The sequence below is a fragment of the Pollicipes pollicipes genome, unplaced genomic scaffold, assembly GCF_011947565.3.
Source record: "Pollicipes pollicipes isolate AB1234 unplaced genomic scaffold, Ppol_2.1 Scaffold_5724;HRSCAF=6776_pilon_pilon_pilon, whole genome shotgun sequence".
Classification (NCBI taxonomy): Eukaryota; Metazoa; Arthropoda; class Thecostraca; order Pollicipedomorpha; family Pollicipedidae; genus Pollicipes; species Pollicipes pollicipes.
In genome coordinates this window covers 20,331,815-20,350,796 of record NW_023596746.1, presented here as the reverse complement: position 1 = coordinate 20,350,796, position 18,982 = coordinate 20,331,815, and the positions used below count along the sequence as shown (strand labels likewise).

The 18,982-nt window shown below is 52.1% G+C and overlaps 1 protein-coding gene across 1 annotated transcript; it reads left to right on the top strand.

Annotated features, from left to right (window-relative positions):
- Window positions 1–241: 241 nt before the first annotated feature.
- Window positions 242–12,621, top strand: LOC119103298 (pre-mRNA-splicing factor ATP-dependent RNA helicase DHX16-like). Its single transcript, XM_037226767.1, is given in 8 exon segments — window positions 242–425; window positions 1,971–2,345; window positions 3,373–3,587; window positions 5,327–5,481; window positions 5,483–7,039; window positions 7,041–7,528; window positions 11,775–11,958; window positions 11,960–12,621. Coding segments are annotated over 7 exon segments (3,198 nt in total). The 5' UTR covers window positions 242–425; window positions 1,971–1,980; the 3' UTR covers window positions 12,194–12,621.
- Window positions 12,622–18,982: the final 6,361 nt, after the last annotated feature.

The window sequence follows — 18,982 nt, the reverse complement described above, 5'->3', positions numbered from 1 at the left end:
CTGCAACGGAAGTGCAGACAGCGATATTAAGAACACTGCAGGGTGATCCTCGGCTGACGCGGGTGACGGGCGTGTTACAAACACGTACGCGCGTAACTAAAAGTGAAAAGTACAAAAATGTGGTATACTCCCTTTAGCTTGTGAAAGCTACCAAATTCGCTTGAGACATAGATTGACACAACAGCGGCAAAAATGAGGTTCGTTTTATAGCGTTTCAGCCCAGGAAGCTGTACGCCCGAATCCAGGGCAAGACGGGCACCGCGTTGAACTTGTTACACGGCCTTGGTTCTTGTTCACAGTCGCAGTGTGCGATGTTACATGCTTGGGTATGTGGATTACCGTGGAATTACGGAATTGTGGAGTATTAAGCGCACCGTAGGAGGTAGCGTTTGATACCGAGAAAGTCGTTACAACCTTCGTCTAAGGTAAGACTCGCCGGAGGACCCTCATGGTTTCCATAGACATTCACTGGGTTTGGAGAAACATTTCAACCATTGATGCAGCAGACCACAAAAATGCACGTGCTGCTGGACGTATCCAGAGTGAGCATGTCGGTGCAGCAGCAGCATTTTAGCAACAGTTTTGATGTGTATGTTGTAACTTCGAATTTCCAGTGCTTTCTTCTAGGCTGCTACCAGTCTCAGTGCATAGAAAACAAAATATTGAAGGAATTGTGGCATTGCATATGTAGTTTTGGTCACAAATACACTGAAGATAGTTGTTTTTGCAAATCAAATGAGAAGTAGTAGGAATTAGAGCACTGTGCTCAGTGCTGTGTTCTCTGAATGTTGAGCTACTGTCAAACATTACTAATGGAGTTACTGGAAATTCTGATGCTTCAGCATGCTTGCACATTGATTTCACAACATTTACAAATACTGTCACCAGTGGCACATTGGCATTGAATGATTTAAACTGTCACATGTTGCTGTTTATGCTTCAATGTTAGGCAGCTGAACCACGTATAAATAAACTTACACAATTCACCACACTTAGAGAGCCCTACCTGCTTAGTGTCTCTATGTATGCTTCTTAGTAAGGAACATATTCATATCTGCATATGTAGGAAAGTACAAAGAAAAGCTGTATCTTGTCTATCAAAGCTTGTTCAGCGCAGAGGCTGTCAATGATTGGAATATTCTGTATCCCCCAACCCCCCGAGGTGGTGCATCCTTAACCCAAATTGATGAGTTCAAATCTAGGCTTGATTTATACTGGGCTGGCATCATGTTTGACATCCCACACTGATCAATCCCTAATTTGAGATTGTTGCTGCTCAGTCATATGAACCACAGGCTAAGTGGCTTTTTAATACTACTGCCTTGCCAGTGGTCTTACAAAAACCCAAGCCATATACTGGATTCATTCATGAAATCTGTGGGCTAAGCCTCATGACCATGTAACAAAAACTCTGGTCAGGTCAGATTGTGCTCAATATTCAAATTAGGAGTGTGTGTCAACTGGCACTGCAACTGTAAACAAGTCTCATATCTCATTGATATAGGAAACTACTTGAGCATCCAGGCTGTGGGTGCCTGCTTCACAATATCACAAATTGCCAGCACTACTACAGCTCCATGCTGTATTTTTTGTAACTCTTTTATTTGAGCAGTCTCTTGTGATTGGGCTCAGCCCCCTATTTTTATAATTTCTAATGGTATTTAAAAATTGTGGCATGCTTACTGTGAGAAAGTGGTTGTGGTTGTGCTGAAAGGAACAGCACACACCAAATCAGCAAGGTTTGTGCTAACCAGGGGTATTAGGTTGTCTCAAGTGTTCTTGTAGACCATCTGGTGAAAGGCTGGCTCAAAGCAGCATGATTGTTGTTGTGCCAGTCATACAGTGCTAACATTCTTTGGTTGGAGATAGGTAGCTACACCAAGTTGCCAGTTATTGTGAGTGTTTTGGTGAGCTAATATATTAACCTGAGAAGTGTCTTAGTACTTGACCCTCTGCCCCTCTGCTGGCAGGCCTGCTGCCATGTCTCTACGCGGCTGGGTGGACGACCAGCTGCACGAGGTGCTCGGCCTCTCAGACAAGTATGTCAGCCAGTTCCTGATCGAGCTGGCGCAGCGCAGCGGCTCGGCTGACCAGCTGCTGGACAAGATCCGTGACACGGGCACCATCGACGTCGACGAGCGGGTGGCGGCGTTTGCGCGTCAGCTGCATGGTCGCGTGCCGCGCGCCGCCGCCGCGCCGCCGCCGCAGCGCGCCCGCGAAGCGGCGCTGGCCGACGTGTACCGCCGCAACCAGCAGTACCGCCTGCTCTCCGACGATGACGAAGACGAGGAGGCGGGTGCGGCTGCCACGACAGCCAAGCCCGCCAAGCGTAGGAAGCATATCAGGTGGGTGGGGTGGGAGGGGCATCAGGGGGCTGGAGGCTTACATCTGGTGTTAGATCACGTGCACTGAGGCGTGGCAAGCAAGCTCTTTATTCCAATAATGAGGCTTGCAAGCATTTGTTCTAAAAAAGCAGCAGATTTTGAATGGTTTGTTGGTTTTGTTGCATCCACTTATGGTCAGAAATTGGCGACAGGGTGGGTCATGGAACAGATTTTACATTTACAACATTACTTTCCAGCAACAGAAAAGAAGGAAGATAATACAAAGCATAGTTAATTGCAAACCAGCAACACAATGTCTTTCTGCACCACCACGCCGCTATATCCACCACTACCCCAAGGGCAGCATAAAGTGATGATTCCATGTGCTACCATGGTTGCTTGTTCCAATCTTATAGTTATGTTCTCTGCACTGGATCTAAAAACGCGTGCCATCGTTCGTAGCTGTTCATGTCTGTTAACGTCCGTAGGCCTGCTGGGGACAATTTTTCCTCACTAGATTGGGGTAAGGCAGTGGTCTCAACATACACCATGACCAGTTGCAGTACATGCCCATTATCAGTGCTCAGATAAGCTACTACTTCGCTGATCCTCCGAAAATGTGTCATGCATCCCTCTCGATGTCGCCAATGTGGTAGATAATCGTTCGTGCATCTTAGAATGCGTCAGAATTGTGACGACCGAAGACACTATGCCTATCAGGTTATGAACAATGCATTTCACTGTTTATCAATGTTGTATGACATGTTACAGCAGGAGTGAATTAGGCGTCCATATCGTTCCTTGTTGGCCGCCATCTTTGTTCTTATGATCCTCGTTTGGCATGCTCCACAGAAACATACTCTGCAGTTATTTAGTTGCGGAGTGGATAACATACAGAAAAATACGAGCTTCAGTCACGGAATTTGGTGTGTTGTCCTTCACCAGGTCACCGTTGAACAGAGTCTATTCAATCATCTCACAGATTGTCATTCGGTGCTTCGTCTGAACCTGTGTTTAATGACAGTCCCATGTCACCTTGTGCCCGTAGGAAGCGGAAGACGTCGTCCAGCTCTGACTCGGCTCCCGACGATCGGCCGCAGGGTGGCGCTAGCGGCGCGCCGCAGGATGGCGCTACCAGCTCCGAAGACGAGCTGGAGCGTGAGGAGAAGGAGCGCATCAAGGATCTGGCCGAACGGGACGCTTTCTCCGAGAGAATAAAAAAACGGGACAAGGACAAGACCAGGAAAGTCGCAGAAAAATCAGGTATGAATGCAGGGCTCTAGCAACCCTCACGCGTGATGGAATGTAACGCATTTCGATGTGTAATATATCTCACGAATCCTGAATTTGGGCTTCAAGGGTAGGCGATCCACGTCAAGGACAATTCTCAAGTTCTGTTCATTGACTTTGGTCTGTTTTTGTTTAGCCTGCTGCACTGCTTACATTGCTAGAAATTGAATGCGATGGCATGTTGGACGTGTTGCACAGCGCTCGCAGATTTATTTCATAAACCTCTCAGTTATATCAGGGAATGGATTGGCTGCACACAAATGTTATCATGTAACAGACAATGTCTAAACCCCGCATACTTCGTACAGTCACAAGCTGTTAGGCTCGAACGGTTCGGTTATCATCAACTTTTGAGACGTGCCAGTCACCTTCCAGCAATATTTGTCGAATCGATAGAGATTAGGACTTATTGATGACAGCAGAATAGTAGTCTCCATTGGTGATAAAGACACTTTTTTAGAAGAATGATATATCAGTTGGCTCCTAACATTCCCGTATCGCGGAACGCTGTGACGTGTGGCGAATGTTGCCTCTCGAAGTAGCGACTGGTTCGATAACTGATAAACCTGGGCACCCTTTCCCTTTGTTCGTGTTTTGTTCCTTCATTTGTTCTTGCCGATTGCCGGGGTACTGTAGTTGGTAGCGTATCCGCTGCAAAGCAAACGCCGTCCAAATGTTCCACATTTGAAGATATTGACGCAATCATCAGGTATGATGAAATTAGCTCACTTTTTACAATTGATATGCTTTTAACTGGAAAAGACTGCACTAGACAACACAGTCTCTTGTGAGTGAATATGCTCCTCGATGCGTCAGTATTAAGGTGCCTCCTTGTACCTTGCACAACAGCGATTGAGAGCCAATTGATCGCCGTTATATCCGGAAGTGGTGCTCACGAACGCCAGATATGAACAACTGGACAATTATATTTGTATTTGCCCTGATCGCCTCATGGCCAGTGGACTGGCAGGATATGAATGACGTTATGATGACGTTATGGATGACTGGGTGACATTGAGAAGGCCTGCACGAAGTGGTCAAAACGTCTTCGCGGGCAGGCATGGCATGACAAACATATTAACAGCTATACATTTGGCCACCAGGTTGCCGGCAGCATTGATAATAGATTATTTGGTCGACTTAGACAGGATGATATTTCGGTTTCGAAAAAGTGAACCTTCACGGAAAGAGAGCATCTCATGATGCGGTATAATTACATATGCGCCTGCGATTTGTTACTCTCAGTAGGCATTCATGTGTGTGCCTATTTGCGTGTCAAATCAGATCATTTGTGGAAAGCCCGGTTCCGGTTTGTTCTATTGCAATTCGAGTGACTACTTGTCGTCAATGACGTTTTTCGTTTTGTGTTTCGTCTGATTATGTTCTAACTTCTTTGCTTCGCGGAACGCCAGAACTTGCGCCGACTTGCAACTTCTGACATGTGACTCGTCTTTGCAGAAATCAGATGAATTTGTTGCCTTCAGTTCCTGCTCATGGCACACCAGTCAGTGTGCTGTAACTCGTTTCCGGCCTGGCCTTTGGGAGACGCACCCTTTGTCTGTTAAATTACACGTTAACGCGCCACTGATGTGTGCAGTGCGCGACGGCTTTTAGCCGTTTCACCCTGGCTGTATCACCTGGGTCTGAAACCCTGCACATGCCATGTGGTCACCGCGTGTCCAGCTCACACCCGTGTGGTGGTTCCGCTCCAGACAAACGCGGCTTCGAAGAGGCCGCCAAGCGGCTGCGCCTGGAGGCCGAGGACCGCGCCAAGGCGGTGCCTAAGCTGCGCGTCGAGTCGCGCCGTAAGTACCTCTCCAAGCGCAAGGAGGACAAGATGACGGAGCTGGAGGCCGACATCGCCGACTGACGAATACCTGTTCGACGCGTCGCAGCTGACCGAGCGCGAACGCCGCGAGCGCGACTACAAGAAGCGCGTGCTGGCGCTGGCCAAGGACCACGAGCGGGCCCGCGAGCTGGAGAAAGTGCAGCGCTACCACATGCCCGAGGACGTGCAGGAGGAGCCGACTAAACGCTACACGGAGGTGGACGCGCGCGAGCGGGTGCCCAACTCCGAGCAGAAGAAGTGGGAGGAGGAGAAGCTGCAGACGGCACAGTACCGGTTCGGCGCGCGCGACGCCAAGCCCAAGGAGGAGACCAAGTACGAACTGGTGCTGGAGGATACGGTGGAGTTTGTGCAGGCGATGAAGATGCCCGGTACGCTGAAGAGCTCCAGCTCGGAGGAGGAGGACGACAGCGACGGCGACGGCCGACGCAAGAAGAAGAAGAAGAAGAAAGTCAAGGTGAAGTCGCAGCTGGATGTGGACGCGGAGCGCCAGCTGTCGGCGCGCGAGAAGAAGATGAAAGAGATTGAGGAGTGCCAGCGCAGCCTGCCCGTCTTCCCGTTCCGGGACGACCTGATCCAGGCGATCCGCGACCACCAGGTGCTGATCATCGAGGGCGAGACGGGCAGTGGCAAGACGACCCAGATTCCGCAGTACCTCTACCACGCCGGCTTCTGCGACAACAACATGAAGATCGGCTGCACACAGCCGCGCCGCGTGGCCGCCATGTCTGTCGCCTCGCGCGTAGCCGAGGAGCTGGGCGTCAAGCTGGGCAACGAGGTCGGCTACAGCATCCGCTTCGAGGACTGCACGTCCGAGCGGACGCGGCTGAAGTACATGACGGATGGCATGCTGTTGCGAGAATTCCTCTCGGAGCCCGACCTGGCCTCCTACAGCGTCATGATCATCGACGAGGCGCACGAGCGCACGCTGCACACGGACGTGCTGTTCGGCCTGATGAAGGACATCGCGCGCTTCCGCAAGGACCTCAAGCTGCTCATCTCGTCGGCCACACTCGACGCCGAGAAGTTCGCCGAGTTCTTTGACGATGCGCCGGTATTCCGCATTCCCGGCCGGCGGTACCCGGTGGACATCTACTACACGAAGGCGCCCGAGGCGGACTACATCGACGCCTGCGTGGTGACCGTGTTGCAGATCCACGTCACGCAGCCGTTGGGCGACGTGCTCGTCTTCCTCACCGGTCAGGAGGAGATCGAGACATGCCAGGAGCTGCTGCTCGAGCGCACGCGCCGGCTCGGCTCCAAGATCAAGGAGATGATCGTGCTGCCCATCTACGCCAACCTGCCGTCCGAGATGCAGGCCAAGATCTTCGAGCCGACGCCGCCGGGCGCGCGCAAGGTCATCCTGGCCACGAACATAGCCGAAACGTCACTCACCATCGATGGCATCATCTACGTCATCGACCCGGGCTTCTCCAAGCAGAACAGCTACAACGCCCGCACCGGCATGGAGTCGCTGATCGTGACGCCCGTCTCGAAGGCGTCGGCCAACCAGCGAGCCGGCCGCGCCGGTCGCGTCGCCGCCGGCAAGTGCTTCCGCCTCTACACGGCCTGGTCGTTCGCGCAGCGAGCTGGAGGACAACGCCATCCCCGAGATTCAGCGCGTCAACCTGGGCAACGTGGTGCTTCTGCTCAAGTCGCTGGGCATCGACGACCTGCTGAGCTTCGACTTCCTGGACCGGCCGCCGCAGGAGACGCTGATGCTGGCGCTGGAGCAGCTGTACGCGCTGGGGGCGCTAAACCACCGCGGCGAGCTGACCACGCTCGGCCGGCGCATGTCCGAGCTGCCTGTCGACCCGCAGCTCTCCAAGATGATCATCGCGTCCGAGCGCTACAAGTGCTCGGAGGAGATCGTCACCATCGCCGCCATGCTCTCCGTCAACAGCTCCGTCTTCTACCGACCGAAGGACAAGGCCGTGCACGCCGACACGGCGCGCAAGAACTTCTTCGTGCCGGGCGGCGACCACCTGGTGCTGCTTAACGTGTACGAGCAGTGGGCGGAGACCGACTTCAGCACGCAGTGGTGTTACGAGAACTTCATCCAGTACAGGTCAGTGAGCTTGCTCGGCGCGTAGTGCCGGCTGCGTGTTACTCAGTGCGCGTCGCCCGGAGCGTAGTACTCGCTACATAGCGATGGGCTGGTTACGTCTCGTTCCGCACTTCGGCACTCGGTACACGGTACACGTGTTTGTGCACGTGGTACTCTGGGCAGGTCACGCCGGCTCGCCTGCCGCCGCCTGCGACTGGACGTCTGTTGCTGGCGATGCATACTCTCACACGTCAGTTCGGCCGGCGCCATTGTGTGCGTGCAGTCTGGCGCACGGGGTGCTGTAACGGCGGCCGGTGTGCGGCTGGCCTGATCCACGACCAGACGTCTCTGTCGGACGGACGGCCGGTGTGCGGCGGGATTGATCCACGACCAGACGTCTCTGTCGGACGGACGGCCGGTGTGCGGCTGGCCTGATCCACGACCAGACGTCTGTCGGACGGACGGCCGGTGTGCGGCTGGCCTGATCCACGATCAGACGTCTCTGTCGGACGGACGGCCGGTGTGCGGCTGGCCTGATCCACGACCAGACGTCTCTGTCGGACGGACGGCCGGTGTGCGGCGGGACTGATCTGCGACCAGACGTCCCTGTCGGGCGGACGGCCGGTGTGCGGCGGGACTGATCCGCGACCAGACGTCTCTGTCGGGCGGACGACCGGTGTGCGGCGGGACTGATCCGCGACCAGACGTCCCTGTCGGACGGACGGCCGGTGTGCGACGGTACTGATCCGTGGCCAGACGTCTGTCGGGCGGACGGCCGGTGTGCGGCGGGACTGATCCGTGGCCAGACGTCTCTGTCGGACGGACGGCCGATGTGCGACGGGCCTGATCCGTGGCCAGACGTCGCCTTCGGACGGACGGCCGGTGCGCGGTGGGCCTGATCCGTGGCCAGACGTCTCTGTCGGACGGGCGGCCGGTGTGCGATGGGACTGATCCGTTGCCTGACGTCTCTGTCGGACTGACGGCCGGTGCGCGGTGGGACTAGTCCACTGACAGAGGTCTCTGTCGGACGGCCGGCCGGTGCGCGGCTGGACTAATCTACTGCCAGAGGTCTCTGTCGGACGGACGGCCGGCGCTCCGACGTTCGGGGTCGGGGCCCGCTGGGTGGCTCACCGGGGCCGGGTTGGGCAGTCCCAGGCTCACAGCCGAGAGCATAGCCGCAAAACCATCTCGGAATTCGACTGTGGTCTGTGATGGGCCGGTATTTGTGTCGGGTTGAGGGAGGATGTGCTGCATGGAGCCTTGCACTTGACACCGGCGTCCTAAATCGCGAGGTAGGGGTTATAGGGTGGCCGGATGACGTCTCGCAAGGCTCAGCTAAGTTGCTGTGCATTGCCGGACCCCTGAGTAATGCTTGCTTGCATCAATGCCGCAGTTGAAGCAGGCATGCGCACAGTCTCTGTAAAAAACATGCGCGCATTTTACATCCGCACTCATAATCCCGTACATGTGCGGTCAATCGCTCGCTCATGGATGCATACAGATATGGGCCATGCAGGGCACAGAGAAGATGTAATGTCAAAAAGGTACAGAGCACATTAAGTTGGCAATAACTTGGACATGTGGTTGTAGGCGTTGGTATGTGGCCTGTTGTGAGTTAGCCTGTCCTCGAGCGTTTAATTTGTGGCATTTTGAACGAGGATGAAAGCTGTTATTTTACTCACATTTTTCACGCTGCGCGTTAGACCTCCGAGAATTCCCTGGAAGGCCTCCCATCTGTCAACCAAACTGCGATGCCATTGGGGCTCGTTACACGCTGGGCCATTTTTCTCCCCTATTTTAACCTTAAACATACACCATGATCTTTCGACGAGCGTTCAGCTGGCGGCCCCGACGCCAAGTTCGGAGTAGCGGCGCCCCCGACCGGCCTCCGCTCGGCTCGTAATGAAGGGCCCGTCGGCCGCGGTAAATCACCGACGCCGGCGACACTTGATGCGGGGCACGGCGCGGACGACTTGATGCGGCGCACGGCGCGGGCGACTCTTGATGCGGCGCGGCGCCGACCGGACGTGAGGGCACGCCACCGGCCTCGCCGCGTCGTTATGACTTCGCGACGTGTTGACCGGGCGGAGTTGAAAGCGCCCGCCTGCGACAGCACGTGCTTAGAATAGCTGGACTGATCGAGCGGTCCGGCTGCCACAGACAAAGACCAGCCTCGGCCCGCACTCCTCGAACGCCAGCCTCCTCCTCCCCCTTCTCGAGCGCCGCCCTCCTCTTCCCCCTCGAGCACCGCCTCCTCTTCCCCCTCCTCGAGCGCCGCCCTCCTCTTCCCCTCCTCGAGCGCCGCCCTCCTCTTCCCCCTCCTCGAGTACCGCCCTCCTCTTCCCCCTCCTCGAGCGCCGCCCTCCTCTTCCCCCCTCCTCGAGCGCCGCCCTCCTTTTCCCCCTCCTCGAGCGCCGGCCTCCTCTGCCGTGTTCCTTCATACACTCACCGGCTCCATGTTGTGCAGTATCTTGCTCTGTGGCTCCATGGTTTCTGTCTTCTCTGCCGTGCTCCTTCATACAATCACCGGCTCCCTGTTCTGTGCGATCTTGTTCTGTGGCTCCATGGTTTCTGTCTCCTCTGCCGTGCTCCTTCACACACTCACCGGCTCCCTGTTCTGTGGTATCTTGTTCTGTGGCTCCGTGGTTTCCCTCTCCTCTGCCATGCACCGTCACACACTCACACACCGGTTTCCCGCTCCATGGACACCTCGACCCTGTACTGTGCTCCTCATGCGTCCTGGTTCTCTGTTGTGGCAGCCGGAGACACCCCGGTTTCTATTGTGGTGGTTCCCAAGCAGCCTGATATTCGCACTGCAGTGGTAACGGGTACCTGAGCTGTGGAGGGCTCCTACACTGCTCACCTAGCACCTCCCCACCCCCCAACCCCGCTGTGATGGTCCCTAGAAGCTGCAGTCCCGTGTGGTGGTGGCGCGGATTTATACTTCGGTCGGTCGGTGTTGGTTTCTGACCGCCGTCTCACGCCACGTTTCACCTCTTGTTGCGCAGTAGTGCCGGCGTCTTCATCGTGAGATCTCTCTAGGGCCATTGGCCGCTCGCGCCAGCCGGCGGCTGGCGGCCTCGGCCGTTCGCGCTACCGCACTCGCGCCGAATCTCCTGTCAGCAGGTCGTTTGCGCGCCGGCCAAATGATGAGAACAAATCACGGCCGACCGTGCAATTTGAGTCGGCTGGTTTTTCGTCGCCGCTTCGGGCGGTGGAGCCGTTCCGCGCGCGCCCTGCTGGGACTGCGGGATTTGGAGACCGGCTGGGCTTATTACGAACTGCGACAGTGAGGCATGTCTTGTAGCGGGCTGTGTCGCTCATTGGACGGCCCTGCTGATCAGAGCGGCCGTCTTTTGTCCCGCCTGGGAAGACGGTCAGCTGCCACTGCCGTTTTCGATGTCAGTTTCATAGCAAGACCGCAAGCGCAGATTGCGTGTGGAGGCGAAGGCAAGGCTATTTGCATGCTCTGCGTTCGGAGGGCATGCAAATATGACCGGGCGGTAGCGCACCCGCGGAGCCTTGATGTCTGTTTGCTAATTTGCATAGCTTGCGCGCTTGTAGCGGCAGCTGTTCGCAATGCTAGCCGTCATTCTGTTGGGAGTGGTTCGGACTGCGCGGTTGTGATTTTTGTTGAGACAGTGTTTTCTGCTGAAATGTCGGTTTGGTCTGGAAGTCATCCTTGGAAGAGATGCCTTTCAGCCTGAGCTATTCTTACGTCCATTTTCAGCGCCAGGCTTGTACGATTCAGTCGTATTTTAAGCATACTCGGTAACTGTACTAATCCCTGTTGACTGGCGAAATGCTTTCTGGTACCTTCGTATGCTGACGGTAACATTGCTCTGATAGTTGTTTCCGTTGCCGTCGGTTTCCTATTTGGCAATGTGCAACACAGGGCACGTCCATCTGGAGGATACGGCCCGGACGTGGTTTGCAGACCATGAGCAGCTGGTCATAGTTGTTCACGGTTAAATGCCGCACCAATGCCGGTAGTCGACACTGCGGTGGTTGGTTTTAAAGATTAGTGTTAAGTGACTCAAAGATTATTGATTCCAACTGCTTCTAGGAATTTCGATATTTTCTCCGCTCCAGAAAAGGCAGTCGGCCAGTTATGTTCTATAAGATCGATACGTTTGGACATGAATGTGTTGCCCGACCTCGAACGTGTCCGAGACTTTGTCACGCCTGTTAGCAGCCCGTGGCCCGTTGTGTCGGCGCGTCTCGGTCGCGCTGACTCCGCCAATGACCCTCCCGCTCTGGCCGGCAGGTCGATGAAACGCGCGCGCGACGTACGGGACCAGCTGGCCAGCATGATGGAGCGGATCGAGGTGCCGCTGGTGGCGGCCAGCAAGGAGGACAACACCGGTGTCCGCAAGGCCATTACGGCCGGCTTCTTCTACCACACGGCGCGGCTCACCAAGAGCGGCGGCTACCAGACGGTCAAGCAGAGTCCAGACGGTGCACATCCATCCCAACTCGTGCCTCTTCGAGGAACTGCCGCGCTGGGTCATCTACTTTGAGCTGGTCTTCACCACGAAGGAGTTCATGCGGCAGATTGTGGAGATCGAGAGCGCCTGGCTGCTGGAGGTGGCACCGCACTACTACAAGGGCAAAGAGCTGGAGGACTCCACTAACAAGAAAATGCCTAAGGGCAAGGGTAAGTCGAGGTCTGAGCTGGAGAGATAGCGCGCGTGTGTGTGTGTGGGGGGGGGGGGGGGCGTGTGTCAATGTCCGTTTTCCATCACCGTTGCATCCTGTGATCGGTTGTTGATCGTACGCCTCATTCATCGTAACGAGAATATATGCAGCAAATGTGTGGCTTTTTGCACTCCAGCGAACCTGAAAAGGTGTGGATTTGTCTTTGACAGTGACCGGATTTGACATGAAACGGTGTAATTCAAGTATTATTTTCAGTTGTTTCCACCCTTACTTTCATTGTAGCTTTCAATTGCTGTGTTTTCAACCCAGTGAGCCCCGCCGCTCCTGAGGCGTCTTCATTCGGCTATTTCCCCTCCCCCCTTGTTTGAACTCGGGAGATATTGTCCCTTCAACTGTGCGCTGGAGGCTATGGAAATGCTGGCTGAGTGGGATAGGAGCCTGTGCGCAGGGCGTCGAAGAGCTGAAAAAAATAAAAGTAAAATATAACACGCTATTTTCTTGCGGTACTAACCCACGCGGTTAGTATCTATCCATAAACGCTTAGGTATTATCTTCAACCCATTGTGCCTTCGTTATTTCAGCTCACTCGGAACCGAGCGCCAGGTTACGAGGATGACCGCATGATCGTAATCAATAATATAAATGCAGCCTGGCTGCTACGTGGTGGTGGGGGCCTTGAACTTTCGTAATTAACCTTAAAGCTAGTTACGAAAGGCCAAACGAAACGCTCTTAGAGCCGATTGGGCCCGACCCCACAGAATGGATGTGGGAGAGTGGAGCCCGGGAACAACGCACCGAGGCCACATAACACGAGGCGCAGAGGCGGAGTGAACGCTGCCGAAAGCAGGCACTGTTCCACGAGCAAGCACCCCATCGCATTGGCTGAAAAGAAGAAGTATATACGCATCCTACTTAAAGGCACCTGGCCACTTGGTACTTGGTATGGCCACTTAATCTTTTGTGATTGCGGTGATGCTGCTCCAAACGTTCCAACTACAAGATTGGTGGTTGGATTTCGCTGCCGATGGCATATCTTGATTACGAACCGCGCTCCACCATGAATAACGCAGGCATTTGGGTAAATACTAGAAACGACAGACACAAAGCTGATAATAAGAAAACTGAGCAATGGCGACGTAGCTGACAATTACAATGCAAGTAGGCAGGATGATGTCGCGGAAAATATGTAAGAAAGCCAAAAACACGCCAGAACACGCGCATGCGCTCCTTTGTTGAAGCCCATCAATCAACTATGCCACCCCGTTGTTGTGGCGTCATGGCGTAGAAGCTCTACATGTTAGCCACGCCGTCCGCTACAGCGGCGGGACTGACGCGTTTACTCTGGCAGGGACTGTCACTTCACAAAGATGTTCCATGACGCAATAAAACCATGACGTAATCAGGACCATATCTAATAATTGGTGAGATCACGTAAAAAACCCATAGGACAAAAGTTAAAGTTAAAAACAAAGATGTAAGAAGCTATATTATGATCGGAACACAATCGAACCACATTAGCGAAATCGCATTATGTATTTTGAGCAGTCAGTTGCGTTTAAAAGCAGATCAGTAGTTACAAACGAGCTTTCCTTATCATATCTGATGTTGGCCTCAATCTTTTCAAATGCAGAGTAGTCTCTTTAAAGGGAGCATTCCACATGTGTCTGGGGCGTTCAAATGTGATCATTTTAAAGATCATTCGATGCGGTTCACAGCCCTGTCCTGCTTAAGGCCTATACCACTCTAGTTTTTGAGTTACACGTCCGCGGAGATGTGCAGACTATTTCCGGGATACTAGTTCAAGGTCACCTAAGCATCCGCGACGCCGTAATAACGCCATTCGAATTATGTCATTCCATTAGCCATGCTGTGAGCAAGGCCAAGAAAAATAAAATGTCGAGGTCGTTCATATCTGGCGTTTATATCGTTGAGTCGTTCATATCGTTGTTATGAGTCGTTCATATCTGGCGTTCGTGAGGACAATTTCCAAATATAAATGCCGTCAATTGGCTCTCAATAATCAATGTTGCGCAAGGAACGATGAGGTTATTAAACAATAACGTATTGAGGACTATATTTATGAACCGAGAAATTGCGTTGTCTAGAGCAGTCTTTCACACTCGAAAGTATACCAATATCTATAAGTGAATTTATTTCATTCTATCTGATGCTTTTATCAATCTCTTCAAATGTGGAGCATTCAAATTTAAGCGACTTCCGCGTGGAAGGGTTTGGCTTACGGAAATTTTTTATAATCCTATAGTTTCCGTAACTCAACATGAGAAAGAAAGGCCTTCAGGTCCTCTTTTTCGGCATTATGGGTTAAAAGTTCATATGTTGAGTTAACGCCCTTCAGTATTCTAGAAGGTACTGATTAAGCGACATTAAAATGCTAGGTAACGATTATATGAATATGGTTTTTCGTCGTTCGTTAACTGTTGATTGTTAATACGCGCCCGGGTGGCCAGCTGAATGCCTTTCGCCTGGGTAGGAGTTGGAAGTTGGTCAATTTGGCCCCTCCCCTGAGATCTTGCAAACTAAAATAGCCAGGTACCGGGTGGCCGGTTAAATACCCTTCGCTCGGATGGTGGCCCAATCTGACCCCTCCCCTGAACTCGCGCAAACTGAAGCCACTAGGTACACCAAACTCGCACAATAGATTAGCCTGTGCGTGAACTCACTTGTATCAAAATTTGAGATTCCTTGGTTATGACTTTGCGGTTAAGTCTGGTCAAACACAGTCAAACTCCAGATCGGTGTCCCAGTTGCCCTCAGCCTTCCTCGTACAACCGCTGTAACGCTAGGTACCTGTTCTGATGTTCTGAGCAAAAGGTCATTGGATTCAGTGACCTTGTTTGACCTTCATAACGTGAAGATGGCCAAAAACCTACTGGATTACTGCTATTTTACCATTGGAATAAGCTTCAGGAATTACGCTAGGCGGTGGGTTTCTGAAGACAAAATATTGACCTAAAACATTTTTGGTCAGTTACCTACTCTGACCTATAGAAAGACCATGGAACATGTATGTTGCCGTCCCTGTCATTATTTTATTATAAATCGGCACCAGAAACTACTCCATAAAACTAAGCCTTCGAGCAAAAAGGTTAGTTTTGACGTCGCTCCAACCTTTATAGCTAACGCTAAGTCATTTGAATTGATGGTAATTCTAAATTGAATTGGTTTGTTGCTAAATTAACTATCTCAGACATGTGCGGCTTCATTTGACGGTCTGTTGTTACAACACATTGAACGATTCCTAAGAAATGCCCTTCGCTGACAGCCATGGCGTGACTATGACCTGCCATAGGCTAACGACCTTATAAGTTACTCCTGCGTTCGGAATTCATTCTGGAAGAACCTCCGGACGGGGGTCAATTTGACTGATCCCTCCTCCTCCCCCCACCTACCCACCCGAGTGCGAGATTATAACAAACAATATGACCGTGTATCGTCCGCTAATCGTTTGTGAAACATTAATCGTGAATATACTTGTTATTCGATACTACAACGTTGTTTAAAAACGCCTCCAAGTGTACCCAAGGTCGTTAACTCAACGTATGCCGACACTGCTTAAACCTTCGACGCAGCTGCTTAGCCGCAGCCAATCCAGAGTAATAATGAAATCGCCGGTTGCACGAGGAAGATGTCTGCAAACTGCGCCGCAACGACAACCTTTCCGCAATGCATCTAATGGAACTGCACCATACGTGGACAGCGTGCTCATAGAATACTCATGGTGAAGACAAGCACTACCAAATTTTGGCACCTTCAAGAATGAACGCTTGGAGTAGCAACGCGTCAACATAATCAGCCCCTGTCGGTCTAAGATGTTTCACTTATGCATGAAGGTAATAGGTCATGTGTGCTCTGGGCCGAAAAAACTCAATTTCGACAAAACTAAGCGCGAATGATGAGAGCTAAAGGTAGCTAAGGGAGGGAGCTACCAGTGATACGACCCCATTGGCTTTAATCTCCACCTCCCCCCTCCCCCCTTCCTATTGATCCCATCTCCCCAAACCCATTGGTTGCGGAGATGCGTCATAAAGCTGCAGGCCGCCTGCCAGCCGGCTGGTCATGGTGCGACGCACCACACCAGCTGCGCGCCCACGCCGGCTCTCAAACAGGAGCCGTTCTTTTAACCCAATTCGTGCGAGGTCTCCCGGGACTTGGATCCGCGCGGTTTCAGTCCACGCTGGCATCTCTACGTGTGATGAAGGGATTTGCTCGTAGCTGAGGCGCAGGTATACTGGCTTTCGTGGTTTCTTCTGCCACAAGACCAACGGCAGATTAAGAGCACTGACTGGGATGGATCGGGTTTAACGAGCACTGGAATGAGGTTTCCAATGCTGGAAACGAACATTGGCCTAAGCAGTGTGATGAAATTTGAAAGCTACTAATCTTTTCTTTTCTAACACTTTGAGGACAGGCTGCAGTAACTCTTCCAGTATTTGTTTTCAATGACAAGCTCTTGGGGTGCCGGTAGTGTATTGGTTAACGCGTCTGCGTTAACCACTGCGTGTCTGGGAAACCAGGGGTACGGGGTTCGACTTCCCGCGGTGCCTGCCCTTCCTGCCAGGATGAGAGGCAGGCGACACCATATAGCCTTAGGGACTGAGTGCGTCGTAAAGCCCCAATGACATGACATGCACACAATAACAAGCTCTCGGATGCAACCACTTAGTAAGAATTCTCATTTCGTCAACAATTCAACCTTAGGAGCCTTTGTCGGTCGAATTATCATTTGCTGCTGACAGTGATAAGTGCCGTCCCTCTTTCGCTTGTCTTGTCTCAGAATGCTGCTTGTCTAGTGCGCCTGACCCACTTTTGTCACTGTCAAATGCCTTGCTTCCCACACTACCGGAAGGACAAGGCTACTCGAGAGGCAAGCGGCTTCCGACGCGTGAACGAGCGCGAGTTGAATGTATTGGTTTTGACCAATACCAACAGACTACCCCAAATCATGATCATCAAAGTAAAAAATGGTTTGTGCTAAACAACTAGCTAAATGTCTGGAGCCATTGCTGGCACAGTACAGAGGCGATCGCAGTTGTTATGGACGCATGTCTGGCATACCGGAGCAATTCGTGGACCCAGCAGGACCCAAAATCATGTCGATGAGGATTGGAGTGCATTTCATTCGCTATGTTAAAGAGATCAATTAACATTCAAACACAAAGCAACGCATCCTTCACGGCCGAATGACCTCGCCCCGGGCGATGCAGCATGCGTTTTCAGCTGTTATGGAAATAACTGAAAGAAAGCATGGTATTTCTTAATTATTATCCACGCTGTATAGTCCTAGAAACGGTTATTTTTACCTTAATATTACCTTAGTATCTGACCGTGTAGACATTGCACACTGGTGATTCTACTGCCAGACAGGTAGAAAGTTCAACGGTCCTCGTTTGGCAGGAGTGCCAGTAATCAGGCGGGATGATTACTCGTTCGGCAGCAGTGCCAGTAATCAGGCGGGATGATTGCTGGTTCGGCAGCAGTGCCAGTAATCAGGCGGGATGATTGCTCGTTCGGCAGGAGTGTCAGTAATCCAGCGGGATGATTGCTCATTCGGCATGAGTGCCAGTAACCTGGCGGGATGATTGCTCGTTCGGCAAGAGTGCCAGTAATCAGGCGGGATGATGCTGATAAATTACGTCTCGAATGCACACAACTGGACCTTGAAACGAGCATCATTGGACAACAAAACTCATGCGAACGTGCAACAAAAATTATCTTGATTAATGTACTCTAAAATATGCGTTGTTATAACATGCCCAATCTGTATTCGAGAAGCCGATCTACCTGCGCCACATAATATGCTAGCAAAAAATAAGCTCTCTTGGTACAATTTCCACTTTATTTAAAGTCGTCACTTTTCAAAGGGTGTTTTCAGGTTTTAAAAGCGGAGAATTAAGTGAGATAAGAAATGAAAATTGTCCCCAAGTTCGTCGTAAAATATGCAGCTCAGAACATGTTTTATTACCTTGCAGAGGTCGTAATCTTACGTGGGCGAAAGCAGGGGTGCAGTCAAGATTTTCGAAGAAAGGTGCTGCCATAATTTTGAACTGGCGGGAGGGGAGGGGGGACCAGTTCTTACGAGCGAGTCCCAACCCAACTGACGGTACCTACATACTGCAAGGAGACTAGAGAAACACAAACAAATATTAATAAGCACAGTATCTAGCGTGTCAATGAACTACCCATGTTGGCCTGCCCTGATGCCTTACACGGCTGTTTCAGTTGCATACCGTACAAATGCATTCAGGTGTTTGCTGGTCTTGTTACCAAATCTCGGCTGGGCTCTATACGTCGCTGCCCATGCTGGTGTCTACGACGTCAAATGCAAAACGGTTCTCCTGATCACCAGATTCCGGAATTATGTCAAATAGTGTCGTAGTGAAAAACTACGCTCCAGCCTGAGAGGGCGGGGGGGGGGGACTAAAGGCCGCTGGCTGCTCCACTGAATAAAATAGAAGCTATGAAGTGAACTGGGATAACGGCTAAATGTAATGCATGCCACCACTGCCGCATGTAACCGCTGGTAAGCGACCGTCAAGGAGATGACACCGGCACGCCCCATGGTGGTTCTAAAGCAAGCCGCATCATACGAGGTAACACACTCCTAAAATCAGCTTAAGAACATTCTTCTGAGTAGCGATTATGCGTTTTTTGACACATCTGGGCTGTTATTGCTTACCATTCAGTGGTTTGGCGTAAGCCCAGCTCCATGCATTCAAGCTGGGGTCGCGATTGGTGGATTTCCAATGACCTCCAAGCCATGAGGCATGAGGCCAAGTGCACTGGCCTCCGAGCCAT